At 44.6% G+C, this 27840-nt stretch overlaps 1 protein-coding gene across 1 annotated transcript in view; it reads right to left on the bottom strand.

Annotated features, from left to right (window-relative positions):
• LOC115093624 (sodium channel protein type 2 subunit alpha-like) overlaps positions 1-27840 on the bottom strand; it is a 279971-nt gene that overhangs the window by 148566 nt on the left and 103565 nt on the right. Inside the window, exon 13 of the mRNA XM_029605640.1 lies at positions 4576-4708. Coding sequence (XP_029461500.1) covers positions 4576-4708 — 133 coding nt within the window. The remainder of the gene's footprint in view (positions 1-4575; positions 4709-27840) is intronic.

Below are 27840 nucleotides of genomic sequence, written 5' to 3'. Positions count from 1 at the left end.
CTTGCCAGAGAGGGTCCTTCTTTCACTAATTTACAGAAGAGATAGATTTTTAAGCCTGATTCCCTTTTAGGGAGAAAGGGCTCTTAACCAGAGGCCGAAGACCTGTGAGTCCACTGTAAACCCTAGGATGGCAAGCAGCAGTGGTGGATCCTGTTGCAAGAGACAGTGATGGCTGAGGATGTATCTAGTAGAAATGTGTGTTGTTTAAGGTTTTCTGGTCGGGCTGCGGTTCGGGTGCCTCATGGAAAATGTCATTTCCCTGCAGCTCATTTTTTTTTTTGAGGCGATTTTCATGAACCCCCCCCTGCACCCCAACCCTTCAAATTTGCTTAATTACAACCCCCCACCATCCCGATCCCCCCCCCCAAGACTTACTGAAAGCCCTGGTGGTCCAGCGGGGTCCCGGAAGCAATCTCTCCCTCTTGGGCCATCAGCTGCCACTAATCAAAATGGCGCCGCTGGCCCTTTGCCCTTACCATGTGACAGGGCTTACCGGTGCCATTGGTCAGCCCCTGTCACATGGAAGGAACAATAGATGGCCTGCGCCATTTTCTAAGATAGCGCAGGCCGTCCATTGTTCCTACCATGTGACGGGGCCGACCAATGGCACCGGTAGCCCCTGTCACATGGTAAGGGCAAAGGGCTACCAGCGCCATTTTGATTCCTGGCAGGCCCAACAGCCTGAGAGCAGAAGATCGCTCCCGAGACCCCCGCTGGACCACCAAGGTTTTCAATAAGTCTTGGGGGGGGATCAGGATGTTGGGGGGGGGGTTGTAATTAAGTAAATTTGAAGGTTTGGGGTGGATTTGGGTTTTTTAAAAATAAATGTGCCCCTCCCCCCGTGCTAACCCGAAAAACGATTTTCCCCAAAATTTCGGGGAAGCCCAATTGTTTTTCAGGTCCTCCAATCCATGCCAAATTGGACTATTTTGTTGAAATTTTCCAATTCGGCAAAAAAAGAATGCACATCTCTAGTATCTGTTTTAACCTTAGAAATATCTTTTGGGCATAGACAGTGTGGGGAGGTTTTTGGATCCCCCTTCCCCACAAGGATTGCAGTGCTGAGGTAGCCTGATTTCATTCTGACTTTTCCCCAAGAGGAGTTCCCAGTAACAACAAGTAAGAACGAAGGAGTAAGAGCAGGAGACCCCGATCAGATCTCCAAGACAGGCTGGGTGTCCAGGAAGGAGATGGATTAAGGAAGGACTATAATTTCTGTGAAGTTGGAGACCCCTCCAATAGGATTCCCGGTTAGCCACTGGGTGAGCTTTGTGCACTTAAAATCACCATGGGAGCTCTTACACAGATGCCTAAAATAAAAGGACACCTACCTACAGAGAAATACAAATATGTATCAGTATATTATGGACAAACGGAATTTATTTATTAATTTAACACCCAAATCCTGTCTGATTTGTCCTAGATTTCACTCCTTGGGATGCACCTACAGTCTATACACACTGAAAGCAAGATGCCAACATCAGGGCCATAGTTGGAGCATCCCCAAAGAAATAAATATGTTTGTGTGCTCCCGGAATTCAAACACCACTAAGAGTTACATATGCATTAGGTAAGTCCACAAAAATCACAATGCTCAGTTTGCTTGTGCAATTTTAAAATAATATCAAGTCAATTTTAAAAGGCCTGCGCTTGCAAATTCCGGGGTAACGCGGGTGGCCGGGCCCTGCACGTACCGAGAGCACTTTAGAAAGGGCCCAGCCATGCGTGTAATTCCCGATATGCGCAGAAGTGCTGGGCCTAAAGAAAGGGACGGGATGGGGCGGGGTCTGGGCAGGGAGAGGCAAGCTAGGACAGCGCTATTAGACGCTGTCCTGGGAAAGCATGCACCAGCTGGCTGGCACGCAGACTTTACTTCTGCTCTGGAGGAGCAGTAAGTATAAGAACAAAAAAATTGGGGATAACTAGGGTAAGTTTAGGGGTCAGGGAGGAGAGGGGAAAAGGGAGGCAGGATAGCGTTAGGGTTAGGGAAGTTCCCTCCCAGTCGGCTCCTTTATTGGCGTGGACTGGGAGGGAACTGGGCAAAGGCCCGATCACATCGCCGCGTGATTCTTTTAAAATGCCCCTTCTCTTCACGGAGGAATCCACTTGCCCGCACATGCACGTGCATTAAAATCCGGAGCGCATGTGCACAAAGGAATCACATTTTATAACATGCATGCGTGCGCGGGCCTTTTAAAATCTACCCCTTTATTGTTTTGCTCAATATCTATATTTTCTGCAAAGCAAAAATACAAAAGAGAGAACAAAAGTTGCACAAACAAAATCTTGTTCAAAGCTATTGCAGGACCTTCAATATTTTGCAATCAAATCTTTGCCAGCATGAAATGAATTTATTTGTGCACAATTCAAAGGAGAATTCAGTGAAAACGCGTTGGAACAGGCACAAACATATTTTCAATATGCCTTACCTTAATTAACTAAACTCTATATTTATTTTTTGTTCTTTTCTAGGGAATTTAGCGCTCATGAAAGAAGTCAGATTGACAGCACGGGAAAGCACAGTCTTTCTATTATCTACTGGGCAGCACAGCACAAGGAGCAGCAGTGCAAATTTCTTCACTGCTCTTAAGGGTTTGAAGGTGATTTGGTCTCCAGTCTTTGGCCTGTCTTTGGCTGAGACTACCAATGAGAGTATCAATCTGTGTGAAATTGTGACAGTGTCTTTTTGTCATGCAGACAACTGTTCACTGGGAATTGGACTAAGCTAACTTGTTTCACAAACGACACTGTATTATGTATTTCTTAATCTTGACAAAGCCCTTTTAAAGTAACAATTTTTCCCCTTCTGCCGAATTGGAAAGGGACATTTTCTAAAAGAACAAGATAAAGGCTCATCCATAATTTGTGACCCACAGATCACGATCCAAGGACATTCCCACTAGTGATCCACAATTTATTTGGATATTTGAGATCCCATCCAGTGATTAATTCTTCGTAATTCATGCACTAAATGCATGAATCTTTTTTTTTTTTACTTTTTCTCTAAATTCCAGGGCAGTAAAGCCTTTTACACATTTTTTTTAATGTAGGTAGGCGGAGATCATAAGACAGCATAGAAATACCACTTCTTGGAGCTCTTTCTGACTAGCAGTATGATCATTCAGGAATTGTAAACTAAAAGTTGTGATGTTTCTACTAGGGATGTGAATCGTTTTTTGACGATTTAAAATATCGTCCGATATATTTTAAATCGTCAAAAATCATTAGGGCCACGATACAATACCAATTCCCCCGATTTATCGTCAAAAAATCGTAAATCGGGGGAAAGGGGGAGGGCAGGAAAACCGGCACACTAAAACACCCTAAAACCCACCCCAACCCTTTAAATTAAATCCCCCACCCTCCCGAACCCCCCCCCAAAATGCCTTAAATTACCTGGGGGTCCAGCGGCGGTCCGGAACGGCCTCCTGCAATTGAATCGTGTTGTCTTCATCCGGCACCTTTCTGCGCCGCCATTTTGCAAAATGGCAGCGCAAAATGGCGGCGGCCATAGACCAACACGATTCGACTGCAGGAGGTCGTTCCGGACCCCCGCTGGACTTTTGGCAAGTCTTGTGGGGGTCAGGAGGCCCCCCCAAGCTGGCCAAAAGTCCCTGGGGGTCCAGCGGGGGTCCGGGAGCGATCTCCTGCCGCGAATCGTTTTCCGTACGGAAAATGGCGCCGGCAGGAGATCGACTGCAGGAGGTCGTTCAGCCGGGATCCGGAACCCCCGCTGAACGACCTCCTGCAGTCGATCTCCTGCCGGCGCCATTTGCCGTACGGAAAACGATTCGCGGCAGGAAATCTCTCCCGGACCCCCGCTGGACCCCCAGGGACTTTTGGCCAGCTTGGGGGGGCCTCCTGACCCCCACAAGACTTGCCAAAAGTCCAGCGGGGGTCCAGAACGACCTCCTGCAGTCGAATCGTGTTGGTCTATGGCCGCCGCCATTTTGCGCCGCCATTTTGCAAAATGGCGGCGCAGAATGGCGCCGGCTGAAGACAACATGATTCAATTGCAGGAGACCGTTCCGGACCACCGCTGGACCCCCAGGTAATTTAAGGCATTTGGGGGGGGGATTCAGGAGGGTGGGGGATTTAATTTAAAGTGTTGGGGGTGGGTTTTAGGGTGTTTTAGTGTGCCGGTTTTCCTGCCCTCCCCCTTCCCCCAATTTAGCTACGGACCGCCGCTGGACCCCCAGGTAATTTAAGGCATTTGGGGGGGGGGGGTTCAGGAGGGTGGGGGATTTAATTTAAAGGGTCGGGGGTGGGTTTTAAGGGGTTTTAGTGTGCCGGTTCATGATTTTAACGATTTTCACGATACTCTAAACACCCAAACGGCGACGATACGATTCCCTCCCCCTCCCAGCCGAAATCGATTGTTAAGACGATCGAGGACACGATTCACATCTCTAGTTTCTACAGCTGGCAAGCCTCAATTCAATTCAATTTATTTTTTTTTCAATCCCATCCAGTGATTCATTGACTGCATGTCATGATTCACAGGCTGTGGTTTGAAAGATGGTTCAGATTAATATCGAATGCTGTGGCCCATCTTTTTCAGTGCATGAACGATACCTTCCATTGTGTTTGTTAGTATGCTGGCCACACTTAGTGCTCTTTGCCTTAGAGTAGGATCGTCCAGTAAGTCCACAGAGATCTGATAAGAACTTGTCCTTGTCTTTCTTACTTCTGTCTCAGTAGTGGTACCCTACAAATAAAATATTCATAAATCACCTTCAGCATCACAAGGTACATACATAGCCATAAATTTTGTCCTATATTTTCAGAAAGAATTTGTCAATACACTCATTCTGAGTTTCACCTGCCCCTGACATTTTTTTTTTCAAAAGTAAAGTGAATAAGCATTTGGAAAGGGGTCATTTTCAAAGCCATAAAGCATGGGTTTTATGCACATAAATGGCTGTTCTAAAATCAGTCAAGGCTCAGTGTGCCTTGGTTTCGCAAGGACTTTTCTGCAAACTGCAGAGAGATATTCCGGGGAAGTGGAGCTGGAAATTCTGCAGATGCTTTTGAAAATGTGTTTTCAAAAGCATCTGCAGAAGTTTACCTGCATAGGTTACTCCCTCCAAAGAGGAGGTGTAACTTTCTGCAGGTTAATCTGTGTGTAGCGGACCAAATACCTGAGCATTTCTGAAATAAATATATACGTACAAGTTCACTTAGAAAATGCTGGCAAAGTTCTGCCTGAGCAATTACAAGCAGACTTTAGCCCTACCTGTTCATTTATAAAATGAACCTAAATGTGTTTTCCAAGTGCTTTCAACCATTTTCCATTTTTATTATGGTTACAATAGCCATATTATAAAGTATATTTTCTTCATATAACATTTAAACATAGACATATGTACTTCAGGGAATATAATATTTTGTTTTTGTTGTTTAGTGTTAATAAAATATGACCTATGGTGCTATCAATTATGAAAGTTTAATTCTGCTATAGTTGTAAAAATATTTGCTTTTAAGGACCTATGTACTAGAGGTTATCTCCCATTTGGAGCCTGATTTACTAAGTTCTTTCCTATAGATGCAGAGGGTAGCAATTTTTGGTAGCCTGCCTAGGTGCAAAGTCTATAGGCAATATTGTACCCAGAGATCGTGCATGTAATTTTTTTAATAAGAAACTGCCTGCATTGTATAATCTTTCATATAAAATGTGTTTAAATTGGTACTTCGCCACAAATATACCCACTGATTTTGCATCTCCTTTTACAGTGGGCAGAGGAGTGAGAGAAAAATTAGGCACACAGATTTGAAAATTCAATTTCATGCATGTAGTTCACTCTCCTGTCCTAAGACAGCCTCAGGAATGCATTTTAATGTGCTGAAAGGCACGGACATTGTGATACCCATCCATACATTCTAGGCACTATCAAAGGGACAATTTCCAACCAGTGCAATCTACATGAGTAAGTTCCTATTTGCCAGCTAGATTCCTTTGGATATTGCTATCAGAATGGGGAAAAAACCTTTTGTGAATTAAACCCTATCAGGCAAATTTTAAAATAAGCGTGCGTGTGCCCATACACACATATATAAGTACGTGAAGATGACATAGACTTAATTGGCATCTCAAAGACATGGTGGAAGGAGGACAACCAATGGGACAGAGATATACCGGGGTACAAATTATATCACAATGACAGAGAGGAGCACCCGGGAGGTGGTGTGGCGCTTTATGTACGGGATGGCATAGAGTCCAACAGGATAAACATCCTGCATGAGACTAAATGCAAAATTGAATCTTTATGGGTAGAAATCCCTTGTGTGTCGGGGAAGACTATAGTGATAGGAGTATACTACCGTCCATCTGGCCAAGATGATGAGACGGACAGTGAAATGCTAAGAGAAATTAGGGAAACTAACCAAATTGGTAATGCGGTAATAATGGGAGGCTGAAACCGTGGTACCTTTGAAAACATTGAGCTTTTCAGATGCCGATTTACAAGCTCTTTTACAGCAGCCATCTTCCTTTTCCACATCTGCCAGTGCCGTTTCACCTGATTTGCAATGGTTTACGTTACAAAAATTACTTCGGCGTTCTATTCGAACGACTTCCCATGCTGACACTCTGTTAGAGTATTGTAGGATACAACGCATTCCTCGAGGGTTGCGGATGATTAAAGCACCTCACCTGCACAAAGAAGATTCAGAATTTGTCGCTGACTGGAACGCAATACTAAATAAATGCAGTCTTGATCTAATGATTTTGATCATTAAGAAATCACAGGCATTAGATGTATTGATACGGGAGGAAATTGAAGTTACCAAAGCAACATTGGCCTCTTCGGTAGAAGTAGACCAATATGCAATACAAATGAAAGCGACTGAAGAATTGATGGATAAATTTCGTGCTGATTTACGTAAATTCAAATTTGAAAAATTATGTCGAGATGAGAGAGATTACACCAAAGGGTATGTTTACCCTTGGATGACAAAGGAACGGCTGGCTAAGTCTGCTCGACATGTAACGTTCGACTCGAGTGGTGAAGAAATTTCTTCGGGGGATGATGAGACACGTTCAAGACCCCCGCGTTCTGATTCTGGTACTTCGTCTTCTTTTTTAGGACAACCATCTCGAGGATCTCGTCGCCCATATCGGGCACGTTACAGTCGGTATCAGCCCACAGGACGTGCAGAGACTTACGAGCCTCGCATAACACGCTCTCAACAAGCGAAGGATCATTGATCTTAAATTTGTCCTCTCAAACACTTTCATCTACGCAATCTCATGTTTTAGAACGAGGGCTGTCTTTCGTACCTACCCATCGTGGCGACAAATTTGATTTACAGGTGGCATTATTTCGCTTCGTTCGAAATCTGAAGATTAAAAATTTTTTTGCCACTCATGTACCATCTCCTGATCTATCTATTTTATCTAATCCGTCAGTTTGGGTTCCTCCAGGACCTGAAGATCCGGCATTAAAAGTCTTCTATGATCTAGTGTCACATGACATCTCGAATTTAGATCTATCTGATTCGAAATTTCATAATTTGTCACGGCGCGAAATGGCTGCCTTAGTTGAATTGAAATCATCTTCTGATCTTATAATCAAATCAGCTGATAAAGGTGGGAAGATTGTTATTCAAAATCGGATTGACTATGAAAATGAAGTATTGCGCCAGTTAAATGACACCCGTTTTTACAGATGCTTGAATTCAGATCCTACTAATGAAATACAGATTCTTATTGATTCAGTCATACAAAATGGAGTTAAGTCTGGTTTTTTGACTTTAAAAGAAGCAGCTTTTTTGAACAAGAAACATCCACGTGTTCCTATATTCTACACATTGCCTAAAATACATAAAAACGTTGATCATCCACCTGGACGACCGATTGTATCCGGTTGTGGCTCTTTATTGGAACCATTATCCCGTTTTGTTGATTACTTTTTAGCTCCGTTTGTCCCTTTGATGCCTTCATACATTAGAGATTCTTCGGATATGATCACTTTTTTGGAACATTTGGACATAGACATGACAAATTTGAAAATGGTCACATTAGATGTGGAAGCGCTTTACACGTCAATCCCCCAGGATGAAGCAATTGAAGTTGCAGCATCTTTTTTTGATCAACGTTCTCGTCCTCATCGGATTCCTAGTGAGTTCTTAGTACAGTTATTACAAATAGCCTTGAAGAAGAACTTTTTTGCTTTTAATGAAAAATTTTTTCTGCAGATTTGTGGCACGGCTATGGGGGCAACAATGGCCCCGGACCTGGCCAATCTTTACATGCATCAATTTGAAGAATCAATTTTTAAAGATCATCCGTTTTCACAGGAATTGCTTGTCTGGAAAAGATACATAGACGACGTCTTCATGTTATGGAGGGGAGATGAAGACAGTTTTATATCTTTTTTAACATGGCTGAATTCAAGAAATACGCATTTGAAGTTTACTGCTTCTATTCATTCAACTTCTATTACGTTTTTGGACATTCAAATTACTATTATAGAAATCTGACAGTTCTTTGACATCATTAGTTTCTCGGGAGACCATTGGCTCACATTATCCCTGCAATTCCTGCTCTGTATGTCATTCTTCAATGGCTATTCGTGAACAATTGACTGTGTCTTCTGGGTATAAAATCTTTTTACGTTTTGACACTAATTGTGACTCATCTATGGTCGTGTACTTAATTGAATGTTTATGTTCTCTACTGTATATTGGCAAAACGAAACGCATCTTGAAAACACGCATGATCGAGCACCGCTCGAATATCAAAAATGCCAGGACTAATGAACCCTTAGTGTCACATTGTTTGGATAAAGGACATACTTTTGAAGATTTACGTTTTTGTGCAATAGATCACGTCCCTTTACATTGGCGGGGTGGCGATCGTGAGCGTATTTTATTACAGTCAGAGCAACGCTGGATCTATCGTCTAAAAACTGTGCACCCGTTGGGATTGAATAATGAACTGGATTTATATGCATTTTTGGGTTAATTCAAAATTACTAACTATATTTTGTTTGGCAGAGTGATTACTTCAATATTGATGGCTGACGTCATTTCCATGGGCGTATTTAAAGGGACGCCCAGCCTCGGTTCCGGTTCCTCCGTTTTTCGTCGAAACAGGTTGAGACGCTTGGTCCCGCTGAGGAAGGTAGCCATTGTACATCGAGATAAGTACTATTTTTGCTTTTCTTCCGCATTACTAATGATATTTTCAATGATTTTCTCTTAGATATTTGGCTCTTATTTTAAGTAACTTTACATGCCCCTGAGGAAGCTCACCCGGCGAAACACCGGCCTGTGTAGGGCTATGTTGCTGAAAAGTTTTCTATAGAGTCATTTTTGTTTATCTGAACGGAGGACATTTTTTAATCTTTTGAAAAATTTAAAAATTTAAAAAATATGTTGAATTAAATAAATGAGGAAGGTGAATGATCGAAAAGACCGGTTAGTGTCTAATTTCAAAGATACATAACGTCAAGGCTTGCTGACACCTTCATAGGCTTTTCTTTGAATAGTAATTTGGTTCCACATTTTTGTATATTAGACTTCAATTACCCCAATATTGACTGGGTAAATGTATCATCTGTTGCGGTCTCGGTTGCAAGCCTTGTGACCGGGGCCTTACCTTGAGCTCTGCAGCGGCAGCGTCTGGGCTTTCAGGCCTGCTCTGGCTTCCTGGAGGCTCGGCTGCAGGACGCGCGGCCAGATGGGCCTGCTCGGACCTTCTTGCGGCGGCATCTCCATGAAGGAGACGCCGCAGAGTCTCTGAATCCGACTCCTCTCCTTCTAGGAATGCGTGCGCGCAGGGAAGCCCGATTTAAAGGGCTTTTCCTGCCAGACCGCAGCCCGCCCACAAGAATGACGTCAGACGCCGGCTAGGATTTAAAGCCGGCGTCTGCTTCTACTCACTGCCTTGCAACGAGGTTCCCCCTGGCGAGTACTAGTTGCTTTCCTGTTCCAATTCCTGGCGTTTTTGTTCCTGCTCCTGCTCCCGATGTTCCTGCTCCAGCTCCTGGCATTCCTGTCCTGCTCCTGCTCCCGGTGGTCCTGCTCCAGATTCTGGTATCCAGTTCCAGCTTTTTCTAGCTTTCTGCTTCTCCTGTTGCTGACTATCCCTGGCTGGACTTCCTGGCTTCGACTCCGGCTTGCTCTTGGTTTCCATTCCTGCCACCTGCCTCGACCTCGGACTGCCTCATCTTCATCCACACTCTCGTTCTCCTAAGTCCCAGCGGTCTGGGACCTCACGAGCTCCTCTCAGGGGGTCCTCAGGCTTCCAGGGTGAAGCCATCGCCCTGATTCTTGTAATCTCCTAAGTCCCAGTGGTCCGGGATCTCACGAGCCCCTCTCGGGGTTTCCACGGGCTTCCAGGGTGAAGACCTCTGCTCTACGTACGACTTGACACTGCCTACCGGCCTACTATCTCCCCGCAGAGTGCTCTCCACTTCTTCCAGCTCACTCCGCCAGGCCCGCCCAAGGGTCCACTGCTACGTCCGTAACAGTTTGCAAGGCCATGGACCCGGTGGATCTGTCAGGCCTCCAGGCCATTCCCAGTATGGCCCAATGGTTACAGCAACAGCAGCATTGTCTGGACGTGCTGGCGGTTACCATGACCCAGCTACCTGCACCTTCTCACTATTCCGGAGAAGCCAAGGCCTGTTGTGGTTTCCTGAACCAATGTTACATCAGGTTCTCGTTATTGCCTAATCAGTTCCCAACTGACTCCATGAAGGTGGCTTACATCTTGTCTTTGCTTGATGGGAAGGCGTTGTCCGGGGCTTCTCCCAAGTGGGAGCGGAGCGATCCTCTGCTAAACAACTTGCCACAGTTTGTGACTAGCTTCAAACAGGCCTTTGATGAACCTGCACGACTAGCTACTGCTACTTCGGAGCTTCTACAACTGAGACAGGGGTCTTGCCTCCTTGGCGGACTACGCCATCGAGTTTCGTACACTTGCTCTCGAAGTCGGGTGGCGAGAGGACAGTCTACGGGGTCTCTTCCTGGAAGGACTGGCTGCCCGAATTAAGGATGAGCTAGCGGCTCGTGATCTTCCAGATGACCTCAACGAATTAATCGACTTAGCCGGAAGAATCGATCATCGCCTGCAACAGCGGGCTAAGGAGAATGGGCCATTCTGACGTACTGTGCCTCTAGCACCCGCATTCTCTCGGCCTATGACTCCGGCACCCAGTCAAGGAACGCTGCGCTCTAAGGCATCCTCTGAAGAACCCATGCAGTTGGGGCATACTCCATTGATGGCAGAAGAGCGGCAACACCGTCGTTCTCTGGGTCTTTGCCTCTACTGTGGGGTGAAGGGACACTTCCTGGCCCACTGTAAGGAGCGTCTGGAAAACAACCGAGCCTAGGAGGTCCCGAGGAGCTACTCCTAGGTTGTGTTACTTCTGCTCCTCAATGTACCATTCCTATTACCCTGAAGTATCCTGGCAGAGCCTTTGAGACCCTCTCCTTTATTGACTCCGGAGCGGGCAGAAATTTCATTCTAAGTGATCTCGTGCAACAATTACGGATTCCCGTCCTTCCTCGCAAAACTCCTCTACGAATTACCTCCATCCGAGGGACACTCCTTCCAGGGAGTATTTCCGCCTCTATGGTGCCTCTCACCCTCCACACTGGGATTCTGCATTCCGAGAAGATTTCTTTCTTGATACTGGAGAAGGCCGTCCACCCAGTGGTACTTGGGCTACCATGGTTGCAGCAACATTCCCAGGTTATTCAGTGGGATACTCTGCAGATTGCGAAGTGGAGCCCCTATTGCTTCAACAATTGCCTTCACATTCCTCGTGCGCCCAGCAATCCTCTTCTACATGCTTCTATGGCACCCCCGGTGGTCTATGCCGACTTTGCCAATGTCTTTTCTAAAAAGAAGGCGGAGATCCTGCTGCAAAATCGCCCCATCAATTGCGCTATAGAACTTGTGCCGGGAGCCACACCACCTCATGGAAGAGTATATCCGCTATCTCTGCCTGAGACACGAGGTATGTCGGAGTACATAGCTGAAAACCTTGCTAAAGGTTTTATTCGACCCTCAAAGTCACCGGCTGGAGCGGGCTTCTTCTTTGTAGGCAAGAAGGATGGCTCCCTAAGACCCTGCATTGACTACAGAGGTCTCAACGCTATTACCAAACGTGATTGCTATCCCCTTCCATTGATCCCTGAACTCCTGGACCGGTTACAGGGGGCCAAGATATTCACTAAGCTAGATCTACGGGGTGCCTACAACCTGGTTCGAATTTGTCCCGGTGAGTGGAAGACTGCTTTTAACACCAAGGATGGGCACTATGAGTACCTCGTTATGTCATTCAGCTTGTGCAACGCCCCAGCAGTTTTCCAACACTTAATGAATGAATGACTATGTGATCTCCTTCACTCTTCTATTATTGTGTACTTGGATGATGTACTAATCTATTCCCAGGACTTGGATTCCCATTGATGGCATGTAAGACAAGTTCTTCAATTCCTCAGAGACAATCATTTATATGCCAAGTTAGAAAAATGTATGTTCGAGCAGGAGTCTCTTCCTTTTCTGGGGTACATAGTTTCTGCAACAGGCTTCCAGATGGACCCCGGGAAAGTAGCAGCTATTCAGGACTGGCCGTGTCCAAGAGGCTTGAAGGCTTTGCAACGTTTTTTAGGTTTTGCAAACTTCTATAGACACTTCATTCCACACTACTCGTCCAAAGTGGCATCCCTCACCGCTCTTACTAGAAAGGGAGCTGACGCGGAGGAATGGCCGGAAGCAGCCTGCCAGGCATTCGACACCCTCAAGAAAGACTTTGTGCAAGACATTTGCTTACTTCATCCAGACCCCCTCTGCCCGTTCATAGTGGAGGTGGATGCGTCCAACATAGCTGTGGGAGCTGTGCTAAGCCAAAGCACTTCTTCTGGGAGACTACTACCATGCTTGTAAGAAACATAAGAAACATAAGAAAATGCCATACTGGGTCAGACCAAGGGTCCATCAAGCCCAGCATCCTGTTTCCAACAGTGGCCAATCCAGGCCATAAGAACCAGGCAAGTATCCCAAAACTAAGTCTATTCCAGGTAACCATTGCTAATGGCAGTGGCTATTCTCTAAGTGAACATAATAGCAGGTAATGGACTTCTCCTCCAAGAATTTATCCAATCCTTTTTTAAACACAGCTATACTAACTGCACTAACCACATTCTCTGGCAACAAATTCCAGAGTTTAATTGTGCATTGAGTAAAAAAGAACTTTCTCCGATTAGTTTTAAATGTGCCCCATGCTAACTTCATGGAGTGCCCCCTAGTCTTTCTACTATCCGAAAGAGTAAATAACCGATTCACATCTACCTGTTCTAGACCTCTCATGATTTTAAACACCTCTATCATATCCCCCCTCAGTTGTCTCTTCTCCAAGCTGAAAAGTCCTAACTTCTTTAGTCTTTCCTCATAGGGGAGCTGTTCCATTCCCCTTATCATTTTGGTAGCCCTTCTCTGTACCTTCTCCATCGCAATTATATCTTTTTTGAGATGCGGCGACCAGAATTGTACACAGTATTCAAGGTGTGGTCTCACCATGGAACGATACAGAGGCATTATGACATTTTCCGTTTTATTCACCATTCCTTTTCTAATAATTCCCAACATTCTGTTTGCTTTTTTGACTGCCGCAGCACACTGTAGCGACGATTTCAATGTGTTATCCACTATGACACCTAGATCTCTTTCTTGGGTTGTAGCACCTAATATGGACCCCAACATTGTGTAATTATAGCATGGGTTATTTTTCCCTATATGCATCACCTTGCACTTATCCACATTAAATTTCATCTGCCATTTGGATGCCCAATTTTCCAGTCTCACAAGGTCTTCCTGCAATTTATCACAATCTGCTTGTGATTTAACTACTCTGAACAATTTTGTGTCATCTGCAAATTTGATTATCTCACTCATCGTATTTCTTTCCAGATCATTTATAAATATATTGAAAAGTAAGGGTCCCAATACAGATCCCTGAGGCACTCCACTGTCCACTCCTTTCCACTGAGAAAATTGCCCATTTAATCCTACTCTCTGTTTCCTGTCTTTTAGCCAGTTTGCAATCCACGAAAGGACATCGCCACCTATCCCATGACTTTTTACTTTTCCTAGAAGCCTCTCATGAGGAACTTTGTCAAACGCCTTCTGAAAATCCAAGTATACTATATCTACCGGTTCACCTTTATCCACATGTTTATTAACTCCTTCAAAAAAGTGAAGCAGATTTGTGAGGCAAGACTTGCCCTGGGTAAAGCCATGCTGACTTTGTTCCATTAAACCATGTCTTTCTATATGTTCTGTGATTTTGATGTTTAGAACACTTTCCACTATTTTTCCTGGCACTAAAGTCAGGCTAACCGGTCTGTAGTTTCCCGGATCACCCCTAGAGCCCTTTTTAAATATTGGGGTTACATTTGCTATCCTCCAGTCTTCAGGTACAATGGATGATTTTAATGATAAGTTACAAATTTTTACTAATAGGTCTGAAATTTCACTTTTTAGTTCCTTCAGAACTCTGGGGTGTATACCATCCGGTCCAGGTGATTTACTACTCTTCAGTTTGTCAATCAGGCCTGCCACATCTTCTAGGTTCACCGTGATTTGATTCAGTCCATCTGAATCATTACCCATGAAAACCTTCTCCATTACGGGTACCTCCCCAACATCCTCTTCAGTACACACCGAAGCAAAGAAATCATTTAATCTTTCCGCGATGGCCTTATCTTCTCTAAGTGCCCCTTTAACCCCCTCCATCATCTAACGATCCAACTGACTCCCTCACAGGCTTTCTGCTTCGGATATATATATATTTTTTTTTTTATGAACAATTTTTATTAAGATTTTCAAAGAGCAATACAAACAGCCTGGGAGGGTTTGACACTTCACCCGTCCCAGGTTAACCACAATATGGCATTTAACAGAAGGACCCCCAAATCCCTCCCCCCCCCAAAAAAAACCCCTCCCTCCCTCCCTCCCTAAATCCATTGACAAGTCTCCCCGGTATTCCAAAGAACAGAACATCAAAGAAAATGTTTTCAAAAGCAATTCAATAAGAAATCACCACAGAGCTGGAATAACCCAGAACTATACACACTCATTAAGGATCCGACTTCTGGCTGGATGTGGAAGCGTCTGTAGATACGGGTCCCACACATTCAAGAATTTCCTTCTGGAGGCTGGCGAGTGCCGAGTTGACAATTGTTCCATGTTCATCATGGCATGAAAAAGATTTCGCCAGGTCCAGAAGGAAGGCTTATCTGAACTACGCCATCCCATTAAGATCACTCTCTTCCCCACCACCCCAGCCTTTTGCAACAATAAGCGGGTGCCAGGATCCCGTATTCTCAAAGGTGGTATGCACCCAAATAGGAGCCACATGGGCGCCACCGGGATTGAGATATGTAAAATCGTCGCTAAATAATAAGCCATCTTTGTCCAGAAAGATTTAATGGCTGGGCAAGCCCAAAAAGCATGCGCCAAAGTACTCTGTTCTTTATGGCAATGAACACAAGCACCTGAGGGAGCAATCTGTTGTCTCTGGGCCATCTGGGGAGACACGTACGCCCTGCTTAAGAATTTATATTGGACCTCTCTGTAGTAAATATTTGGGGACACCTTGGCTATCCGGCCATAACAAACTTGAAGTATGGAAGGGGTGACCATAAACTCCCCGTCCCTATTAACTTCGGATATATTTAAAAAAGTTTTTACTGTGAGTTTTTGCCTCTACAGCCAACTTCTTTTCAAATTCTCTCTTAGCCTGTCTTATCAATGTCTTACATTTAACTTGCCAATGTTTATGCTTTATCCTATTTTCTTCTGTTGGATCCTTCTTCCAATTTTTGAATGAAGATCTTTTGGCTAAAATAGCTTCTTTCACCTCCCCTTTTAACCATGCTGGTAATCGTTTTGCCTTCTTTCCACCTTTCTTAATGTGTGGAATACATCTGGACTGTGCTTCTAGAATGGTATTTTTTAACAATGGCCACGCCTCTTGGACATTTTTTACTTTTGTAGCTGCTCCTTTCAGTTTTTTTTTAACAATTTTTCTCATTTTATCAAAATTTCCCTTTTGAAAGTTTAGCACGAGAGCCTTGGATTTGCACACTGTTCCTTTTCCAGTCATTAAATCAAATTTGATCATATTATGATCACTATTGCCAAGCGGCCCCACCACCTTTACCTCTCTCACCAAGTCCTGTGCTCCACTGAGAATTAGATCTAAAATTGTTTCCTCTCTCGTCTGTTCCTGAACCAATTGCTCCATAAAGCTATCATTTATTCCATCCAGGAACGTTATCTCTCTAGCATGACCCGATGATACATTTACCCAGTCTATATTGGGGTAATTGAAGACTCCCATTATTACTGCACTACCAATTTGGTTAGCTTCCCTAGTTTCTCTTAGCATTTCACTGTCCATCTCACCATCTTGACCAGGTGGACGGTAGTATACCCCTATCACTGTAGTCTTCCCTGACACACAAGGGATTTCTACCCATAAAGATTCAATTTTGTATTTAGTCTCATGCAGGATGTTTATCCTGTTGGACTCTATGCCATCCCGGACATAAAGCGCCACACCTCCTCCCGGGTGCTCCTCTCTGTCATTGCGATATAATTTGTACCCCGGTATAGCACTGTCCCATTGGTTATCCTCTTTCCACCATGTCTCTGAGATGCCAATTAAGTCTATGTCATCATTTACTGCTATACATTCTAATTCTCCCATCTTACTTCTTAGACTTCTGGCATTAGCATACAAACATTTCAAAGTTTGTTTTTTGTTTGTATTTTCATTCTGCTTTTTAATTGATAGGGATAAGTTAGAATTTTTTAGCTCAGGTGAGTTTTTAGTTACAGGCACTTGGACTACTTTTCTAATTATTGGAACCTCACTGTCGGGATGCCCTAATTCTAATGCATCATTAGTATCCTTTAAAGATACCTCTCTCCGAACCATGTGCTGCTGAGCGACTGTACTTCTCTAAAAAGTTCTCTTCCGCTGAATGTAACTACAGCATAGGGGATAAAAAACTTTTAGCGATTAAACTAGCCTTTGTAGAGTGGAGACAATAGTTGGAGGGGGCTGCACATCCCATTACGGTCTTCACGGATCATAAGAACTTGGAGTTCCTCTGCCAAGCACAATGCTTAAATCCCAGGCAAGCGCGTTGGTCATTGTTTTTCAATCGGTTTGACTTCATGCTTCGCTACAAACCTGCATTCAAGAATGTGCAAGCAGATGCTCTGTCTCGTACTACTGAGCAGGAGGTGGAGCGTCCCCAGGACATCCTAGATTCTGCAAGAGTAATCTTGTCCAATACCTCTGTGAGCTCTATCGGAAGAACAGTGGTGCCACAACGCACACAAAGGAGAGCTCTAGTTTGGGCTCACAAATCTTTTACAGGAGGCCATGCTGGCCGTGAAAGAACTCTTGACTTGCTCAACCGTTTCTATTGGTGGCCCACTATAAGACGAGACATTCGCGCCTACGTTAGCTCATGTCCCATATGCGCAAGACAAAAACCGCTGGTGGGGAAACCGTGGGGGTTGTTACAACCATTACCCATACCTACAGAGCCCTGGACACACACCGCCACAGATTTTATGGTAGACCTGCCCGCATCTGAAGGGAACACCGTCATCTCTGTAACTGTGGACCGCTTCTCTAAATTGGCTCATTTTGTCCCACTTCCCAAGCTACCATCTGCACCAGAACTCGCTCAGTTCTTTGCCTCACATATCTTCCGTATCCACGGCCTCCCACTGGATATAGTGTCGGATCAAGGACCCCAGTTTACGGCTCGCTATTGGAAAGCGTTGTGTAAACAATTTGATGTGCAACTTAGTCTGTCTTCTGCCTTCCACCCACAGAGTAATGGACAGACAGAGTGCACTAACCGCTCTTTAATCCTTTGTCAATGAAAGGCAAAACAACTGGGTGAGTTTACTATCTCTTGCCGAGTTCTCTTACAACAATCACACCCATTCGGTAACAGACAAATCCCCATTTCTGACAGTATTTGAAAAACAACTCAAACCACCACTTCCTCTGCCAAAACCCAGTGTCTCGCCAGCGGCTCAACTGTCAGCTCAACAGATGCATGATCTTTGGCTCTCCATCCAGGTCAAGCTCACTAAAGCAGCCAGTACTGCCAAGAAATGGGCAGATCAGCACTGCCAACCTGCACCAGTCTTCCTTCCCGATGATCAGGTTTGGCTCAGCACCAAAAACATGCATCTTCCGGTCCCATTCCAAAGGTTAGCTCCACGGTTTTGTGGGCCATTCCGTGTGGCAGAGAGAGTGGGGTTAGTATCCTATCGATTACGCATTCCTTCTTCCATGCGAATTCATAATGTGTTCCATGTTTCTCTGTTAAAACCTCTCATTCTCTCAAGATATTATTCTAAGGTTCCAGAGCCTGCAGACTTGGCCGTGCATTCCGATCCCATCTATCAAGTTCGTGAAGTTCTCGATGTTCGCTTCCACCAGCGATGATGGGAGTACCTGTTGGCCTGGGAGGGCTGTGGCCCTGAGGACAATACATGGGAGCCTGCTTGACACATCTTGGATAAATCCCTGCTTCATCAATTCCATCTCAGTCATCCCAGTAAACCTGGTCCTTCTAAGATGGGGCGCAAGAGGGGGGGTACTGTTGCAGTCCCGATCACAAGCCTTGCAACTGGGGCCTTACCACGAGTTCCGCGGCGGCAGCGTCAGGGCATTCAGGCCTGCCCTGGCTTCCCGAAGGCTCGTGAGCACAAAAGGAATAGATGCCTTAATCTTTTTCAATACTTTATTGGTGCAGAGACGTTTCAAGTGAATTGTAGTACTACAAGCAGAGACTGCGGTTTGCCACAGTGATCTGAGTGTGGACCTTTTGCTGTTAAGTTGTTTATTCATTGATGGCAAATTGTTTAATCAGAGTGGATTATACAGTATCAGTGATTTGAAATTTGGAGCCCCTGAGGCAGCGGCTACAAGCTGCGAAACTCGGCCTGAGTCGGGCAATTCACTTGAAACGTCTCTGCACCAATAAAGTATTGAAACAGATTAAGGCATCTATTCCTTTTGTGCTCACCTGACGGTATCATAGATCACCTACCTCTTTGCTTTCTTGGACCTTCCCGGAGGCTCGGCCTGATGGGCCGGCTCGGGCCTTCTCGTGGCGGTGTCTCCACAAGGGAGACGCCGCCGAGTCCCCCTCTAGGGCACACGCACGCGCAGGGAAGCCCGATTTAAAGGGATTTTCCAGCCAGACCACGGCCTGCCCACAAGAATGACGTCAGATGCCGGCTAGTATTTAAAGCCGGCATCTGCGTCTACTCACTGCCTTGCAACGAGGTTCCTCCTTGCGAGTACTAGTTGCGTTCCAGTTCCTGGCATTCTTGTTCCTGCTCCTGCTCCCAACGTTCCTGCTTCAGCTCCTGGCGTTCTTGTTCCTGCTCCTGCTTCCGGTGGTTCTGCTACAGATTCTGGTATCCAGTTCCAGTTCCAGCTTTTCCTAGCTTTCTGCTTCTGTTCCTGACTATCCCTGGTTGGACTTCCTGGCTTCGACTCCGGCTTGCCCTTGATTTCCATTCCTACTGCCTGCCTCGACCTCGGACTGCCTCATCTTCATCCACACTCTCGTTCTCCTAAGTCGCAACGGTCTGGGACCTCACGAGTTCCTCTCAGGGGGATCCACGGGCTTCCAGGGTGAAGACCTCTGCTCTACGTATGACTTGACACTGCCTACCGGCCTACTATATCCCCGCGGAGTGCTCTCCACTTCTTCCAGCTCACTCCGCCAGGCCGGCACAAGGGTCCACTGCTACGTCCGTACCATCATCGGGACATGCTAGAGAGAGAACGTTCCTGGATGGAATAAATGATAGCTTTTTGGAGCAATTGGTTCAGGAACAGACGAGAGAGGGAGCAATTTTAGATCTAATTCTCAGTGGAGCACAGGATTTTGTGAGAGAGGTAATGGTGGTGGGGCTGCTTGGCAATAGTGATCATAATATGATCAAATTTAAATTAATGACTGGAAGAGGAACAGTAAGCAAATCCACGGCTCTCGTGCTAAACTTTCAAAAGGGAAACTTTGATAAAATGAGAAAAATTGTTAGAAAAAAACTGAAAGGAGCAGCTACAAAAGTAAAAAGTGTGCAAGAGGTGTGGTCATTGTTAAAAAATACCATTCTAGAAGCACAGTCCAGATGTATTCCACACATTAAGAAAGGTGGAAAGAAGGCAAAACGATTACTGGCATGGTTAAAAGGGGAGGTGAAAGAAGCTATTTTAGCCAAAAGATCTTCATTCAAAAATTGGAAGAAGGATCCAACAGAAGAAAATAGGATAATGCATAAACGTTGGCAAGTTAAATGTAAGACACTGATAAGACAGGCTAAGAGAGAATTTGAAAAGAAGTTGGCCGTAGAGGCAAAAACTCACAGTAAAAACTTTTTTTAAATATATCCGAAGCAGAAAGTCTGTGAGGGAGTCAGTTGGACCGTTAGATGATTGAGGGGTTAAAGGGGCACTTAGAGAAGATAAGGCCATCGTGGAAAGATTAAATTATTTCTTTTCTTCGGTGTTTATTGAAGAGGATGTTGGGGAGGTACCCGTACTGGAGAAGGTTTTCATGGATAATGATTCAGATGGATTGAATCAAATCACGGTGAACCTAGAAGATATGGTAGACCTGATTGACAAACTGAAGAGTAGTAAATCACCTGGACCAGATGGTATACACCCCAGAGTTCTGAAGGAACTAAAAAATGAAATTTCAGACCTATTAGTAAAAATTTGTAACCTATCATTAAAATCATCCATTGTACCTGAAGACTGGAGGACAGCTAATGTAACCCCAATATTTAAAAAGGGCTCCAGGGGTGATCCGAGAAACTATAGACTGGTTAGCCTGACTTCAGTGCCAGGAAAAATAGTGGAAAGTGTTCTAAACATCAAAATCACAGAACATATAGAAAGACATGGTTTAATGGAACAAAGTCAGCATGGCTTTATCCAGGGTAAGTCTTGCCTCACAAATCTGCTTCACTTTTTTGAAGGAGTTAATAAACATGTGGATAAAGATGAATTGGTAGATGTAGTACACTTGGATTTTCAGAAGGTGTTTGACAAAGTTCCTCATGAGAGGCTTCTAGGAAAAGTAAAAAGTCATGGGATAGGTGGCGATGTCCTTTCGTGGATTGCAAACTGGCTAAAAGACAGGAAACAGAGAGTTGGATTAAATGGACAATTTTCTCAGTGGATCAGTATTGGGACCCTTACTTTTCAATATATTTATAAATGATCTGGAAAGAAATACGACGAGTGAGATAATCAAATTTGCAGATGATACAAAATTGTTCAGAGTAGTTAAATCACAATCAGATTGTGATGAATTGCAGGAAGACCTTGTGAGACTGGAAAATTGGGCATCAAAATGGCAGATGAAATTTAATGTGGATAAGTGCAAAGTGATGCATATATGGAAAAATAACCCATGCTATAGTTACACAATGTTAGGTTCCATATTAGGTGCTACAACCCAAGAAAGAGATCTAGGCGCCATAGTGGATAACACATTGAAATCGTCGTTTTGGTGTGCTGCGGCAGTCAAAAAAGCAAACAGAATGTTGGGAATTATTAGAAAGGGAATGGTGAATAAAACGGAAAATGTCATAATGCCTCTGTGTTGCTCCATGGTGAGACCGTACCTTGAATACTGTGTAAAGTTCTGGTTGCTGCATCTCAAAAAAGATATAATTGCAATGGAGAAGGTACAGAGAAGGGCTACCAAAATGATAAAGGGAATGGAACAGCTTCCCTATGAGGAAAGACTAAAGAGGTTAGGACTTTTCAGCTTGGAGAAGAGACAGCTGAGGGGGGATATGATAGAGGTGTTTAAAATCATGAGAGGTCTAGAACTGGTAGATGTGAATCGGTTATTTACTCTTTTGGAATTATATCCATGAATCCATCGCAATTATGTCCATGAATAGAAAGACTAGGGGTCACTCCATGAAGTTAGCATGTAGCACATTTAAAACTAATCGGAGAAAGTTCTTTTTTACTCAACACACAATTAAACTCTGGAATTTGTTGCCAGAGGATGTGGTTAGTGCAGTTAGTATAGCTGTGTTTTAAAAAGGATTGGATAAGTTCTTGGAGGAGAAGTCCATTACCTGCTATTAATTAAGTTGACTTAGAAAATAGCCACTGCTATTACTAGCAATGGTAACATGGAATAGACTTAGTTTTTTGGTACTTGCCAGGTTCTTATGGCCTGGATGCGCCACTGTTGGAAACAGGATGCTGGGCTTGATGGACCCTTGGCCTGACCCAGTATGGCATGTTCTTATGTTCTTATGTACTGGAATTTTAAATCATGCGTGTACTTGCACACATTTGATTGACTGTATGCCTACCGTGCAAAAGTATGCTCCCAATTTTAAGAGGTTACTCCGAGCAAATCTACTTCGTGTATCTCCCATAGGACTTTGCCAGCTTTAATGTACGTATATAAGTGGATTTTAAAGCATGCTCACATGAGGGACATTCCTAATTTTTTCAGTTAGTACGGCTTAGGCTAGGCCAAGGCTCTGGCATCAGAACCTGGTCTCCGGGTTGGACCCCGATGTTGGGCTCCGGCATCTGGCCTAAGCCCCAGCCTCCAGCCTGATCCTTGCGTAGGGCTTAGGCCAAGGTCGCAGCAACCTACTGCGGCTGAGGCTTCGGTCTGGGCGAAGGCCTTGTCTCTGGATGCCCCCTAGACTGGGTAAATGGGGGGCATTTTTCCGGGATGTTGGGATGGCTGGTGGGGACAAGAGACCTTTTTTTTCTGGGTTTTTTTTTAAATCTTTCTTTCTTTTTTTTAACTAAAGAAACAAAATAAACATTAAACAAAATGAAATTCGTGGAAACCTCCCCCAAAAATGAAATGAAATGTTTATCCTTGTACACTCCTACTGGATAACCCCTGAGCCCTTTTTAAAAATTGTCATCCAATTGGCCACCCTCCAGTTTTTCAGGTATGTTGGCTCTTTTAAATGATAGGTTACAGATTACTAGTTACAGGTTTGCAATTTCATTTGAGATCTTTTAGGACTTGGGATGGATGCTATCCAGATCTGGTGACTTAGTATTCTAGTTTGTCAATTTGATCTATTACATCCTCCATTATCACAGAAATTTGTTTAAGTTGCTCAGAATCATCACCATCAAAAATGTTTCAGGTATAGGTATGTTCCCAACATCCTCCTCGGTAAAGACTAAGGTAAAGAATTCAAGTTTCTGAAATGCCTATATCCTCATATAATGCCATATATTCTAATTCTCTAATCTTATTATTCAGACTTCTGGCATAGATATTTTATTCATATTTTTATTTCTACTTGTATTTACAACCTGCTTATTAGCAAAAGATATAGGCAACGTAGAGTCATTCACTTCTTTGCACTCTATATCCTCATCCATCTGGGCTTCTTCTGTCTAAACCACAACCTCTCTACTGGGAAATTCTAACTTCCATATTTTGCAAGTATCTTTGGAAGATACCCTCCTCCAAACTATAAGTTTACTAAGGCTTTTATCCTATTCTATGTCTATGGCTTAGTAAACAGGCCTTAGACTCACTGCTTGTCTGAAATAAATTTCATTTCAGTAATCATGGAATAATGCTTTAAATAATACTAATATCAGTCTTTCTTATTGTATCTGTTAGTATTTCCACAGAGTGAAATCTGCAGAAAATGGTCACTACACTAGTTGATCTGCTTTTTGCAATCAGTTTAATACAATAACAGTACTGTTTATTGTTCATAGTGATGAGTATCCATTATTCTACAACATTTTGCATTGGTTTTTATGCCATAAACTATCTAACAGATTGATTTTGAAGGGAATGAAGTTTTCAAAATGGAAAGGAAAATTGGTTCATACCTGCTAATTTTCGTTCCTGGAATACCAGTCCAGACTCCTGGGGTCTGCCTCCCTGACAGCAGATGGAGACAGAGAAGAAAAGCTTTATTGATATCGCTACTTAATCTAGAGTGCCACCTGCAGTCCCTCAGTATGACCTGTACCCAAGCCATGTTGAGAATAACGCTAACAATAACTGAGACCCTCATCCCCCCTCAATGAGCATAAGGGAGGTGGAGACTCTATGGAAAACTTATTCCAACAACATTAAGCAGATCATGTCACCAAACAAACCACCCTGCATCATTTACATACTGTCATGACGAGTGATCTTTACTGAACAGCCGGGGTTCTGGACTGATCTGGATATTCCAGGAATAAAACTTAGCAGATAAGAACCAATTTTCTTTCCCTGTTCATACCCCAGATCAGTCCAGACTCCTGGAATATACCCAAGCTCCCCTACACTGGGCGTAATTGTAATATCCCCACTTGCAATACCCTCTCTCCAAACCTCTGAGTCTGGATCTCGGACATCCAACCGGTAATGTCTGGAGAAAGCGTGTAATGACTTCCAAGTAGTTGCCTGGCATATTCATTGTGAAGAAACCATTGCCTGTGCCCGAGCTGAGTGAGCCCTTAGATCCTCCAACACCAGACGGCCTTTACAAATAATCACATCCTTCAGCCATTTTGCAATAGTAGCCTTGCTTGCACTGCACCCCTTTCTTGGCCCATTCAAAGCACAAAAATATGATCCGATCTCCAGAAACTATTAGTCACTTTGAGATACCTTAACAATGCTGGTGCACATCCAACACACAAAGTTCCATTGCATCTGGCACAAATGAATCCAGATTCTGGAAAGGCAGGAAGTTCCACTGTTTGACTAAGATGAAAGGCTGAAACAACCTTTGGCAGAAATGAGGGCACCCAATTCTTCATAAACTGAAGAAAGGGATCTCTACTAGACAATGCCTGACGCTCTGAAATTCTTTTGGCTGAACAAATTGCCAACAAAAAAAACACTTTCAGGGTTAAATCCTTTAGAGTTATCCTCCACAATGACTCCCTCAGCACCATATTAAGATTTCTTGAGGGACACACCTTCCACACTGGGGGCTGCAAGTGTTTTGCCCCTCGAAGAAAATGAATCACAGCTAGATGCAAGGCCAAGGACACTCCCTGCACCTTACTCCGAAGAACAGCCTAAAGCCGCCACTTGTACCCAAAGGGAAGTATAGACTAGACCCCTCACTAGACCTTTTTTTTAAAAAAAAGGTCAAGGTATGGGAATTTGAAGTCCAAATAGGCTGCATGCCCTGATTACACACCAAGCCTCAAAAATCCTCCACACTCTAACATAAGCCAAGGTTGTGGAAGGCTGTCTGGCCTGCAGTAAGGTGGCAATGACATCTTCAGAATACCCCTTCTATCTCAAGCAATTTCTCTCAAAAACAGAGTCGCGAGACAAAAATGATCTGCCTGATCTGCAAGTATGGGACCCTGGTACAATCGTCTCAGAAAGTCACAGAAACTCAACGAACCATCCACCTCCAAGTGCACAAGGTCCGTGAACCATGACCAATATGGCCATTCCAGAGCCATGAGAATCACTTTGTCCAGGTGTCTCTCTATGCACCATAGCACCCTGCCCAGCAATGGCCATGGGGGAAAGATATAAAGAAGAATCCCCATTAATCATGGTAGCACCAGAGCATCGATTCCTTCTGCTCTGTGTTCTTGCCTGTGACTGCAAAAGCACATCACCTTGGCATTTTGTCTCGGTACCATCAAGTGCTTGTGAAATGCTCCCAACCAGTCCCGAATGAGAAGCATTACTTCCTCCGACAGCTCTCATTTTCCAAGGTCCAACTTTTGCCTGCTGAGAAAATCCGCCTGCATTTTGTCCAGCCCAGCTATGTGTGATGCTACTAGAACTGCCAGGTGCTGCTCAGTGAACCAACAACTGAGCCTTCAGTTAATATAAGCCACCATTGTGCATTTGTTCTCGATTTGCTAGGGAGTTAGCAATCTGTTATGCATCTGATGCTCGAGTTAGCAGTCTGTTATGGATCTTTGTGAGGAGATAGCAATTTGTTGTGAATCTGCTATGGAGAAGATGCTTGATGGGAGGAGCAATCAGATAGGAGGAACAATCTGTAGAGAAAGCTCTGTGTAGTGGGCTTCTGGAGAGGGAGGAGTCAGCAATCTTGTAGTGTCTCAGATATCGTCTTGCTAAGGAGTAGCAATCTGTAGAATCTGATATAGTTGTGGGTGGATCCCTGGGCCGATGGCAGATGACCACGCTCCCAGAAGGATACCCCGAGAGGGACCACCGGCTAGGCTAGAGTATGGAGTCAGACACACATTAGTTCTTTTATTAAACAGGTTAGTAGAAACCACCAGAGGTGGCAGTAGTGAGCTGATATGCCCGGCAGGGCTGTAGTCCCTCAGGTACTGGAACAACGATCCCAGGATGGCTGAGCTGTTGAGAAACTGTAGAAAGTGAGTAGGCAGAGTAGGCAGAGTTCATGAATAGAACTAGATGACAAAACTCATGTAAGGTCTCAAGTAAGCTCAGGAGCTGGAAAGGATTAGGCCCTCGAGGAGTGAGTACCTAGTTCCAGGGAAAGCTCTGAGAGTGCGATGGTAACTCACAGTTGTTTGTAGTAGTGATAGCTTCCAGGCAGTAGAGAATCTTCAGAGTATCCAGGAACATGGGCCCTCGAGGAGCGAGTACCGGTTCCTATCTGAAAATAAAGAAAAAAGCGAGGCCCCCGAGGAGCGGGTATCTCTGTAAGTCCGAGGAGGCAGAGTAGCTTGGAACAAATCCCCTTGCGTATCCTTGCTAACTCCGTTTGTCAGCGTTTTCAAAGACCTATAAATATTGGAAGCAGATGATGCCATCTCAGGGGGACACCCCTGAGGTTCGCGCCCTTGCTGGTACAAGAGTCAGGACGCGCGAGCGCGCCCTAGGCATCAGGATAAGATGGCAGAGTTGCAGAGTCGAGCCGGTCCAGAGACACCGGAGGGAGATGGCATGGAGATGCCGCGGCAGCCAGCCATCCATCAGACCCGGAGGGAGTCACCACAGAGGTAAAGAGGGCAGAGTGAGAACATCGAGCAGCGACGGTTGCAACAGCATTGTCTGTAGAACTTGTATTGCCCAAGCTTGTAACTGTGGCAGAAAGGAAATCAAAGCAAACTGCACCATTCTCATCTAAAACCAAATAATAGACCATGATGCCTCCTCCTTTGACTATTGACCCTACGCAGTCTGGCCCTGATACACCGCCCCCCCCCCCCCCCCCCCCCCAAAATCGGGGAGGCTGGCATTGGCAGTTCCTATCACCCAATCTGGAAATTCCAACTCCATCCCCCGCTACAACAGATTGATCTGACCAAGCCCCTCCTCCCAGAAAGGAAGATTATATTTCAACTCCTCCGATAACAGGATCCAACGGGAGGGGAGCACTCTTTGAAGGGGCTGCATATGCACAAATTCCCAGGGACCTAGATCTAACTTCAATGCTATAGATAACTGGACCTCTGGGCACCTTGAGTCTCAACAGGCAGCAAGCCTGACTCTGTAGCTTCACTCTGCAGTTGAGACTTTAACCAAATATTTGCAGACCAGTTTGTTAACCAGAGCAACCGCATGGCCAAGACTGCTGACATCATAACTCTGGAGGACGCACTAATCAAGTCATATAAGAGCACTATCCACTGCAGGACCACATCAATGGAATGCGCTCCCACCAGACATAAGACTCGAACCCAATCTACCAGAGTTCAAAAAAAGGTTAAAAACCTGGCTCTTCAGGCAAGCATTCCAATTCCCAGAGTGAAACTAGGCACCTCCTCCTGTCTTTCAGATCCAACCATTGCAAGGTGTCACAAACACATTGACACTCAATTTCATACACGGACT

The sequence above is a fragment of the Rhinatrema bivittatum genome, chromosome 6, assembly GCF_901001135.1.
Source record: "Rhinatrema bivittatum chromosome 6, aRhiBiv1.1, whole genome shotgun sequence".
In the NCBI taxonomy this organism is placed as follows: domain Eukaryota; kingdom Metazoa; phylum Chordata; class Amphibia; order Gymnophiona; family Rhinatrematidae; genus Rhinatrema; species Rhinatrema bivittatum.
Note: the sequence above shows the minus strand (reverse complement) of the source record. Positions and strands in the feature narration are given on the sequence as shown.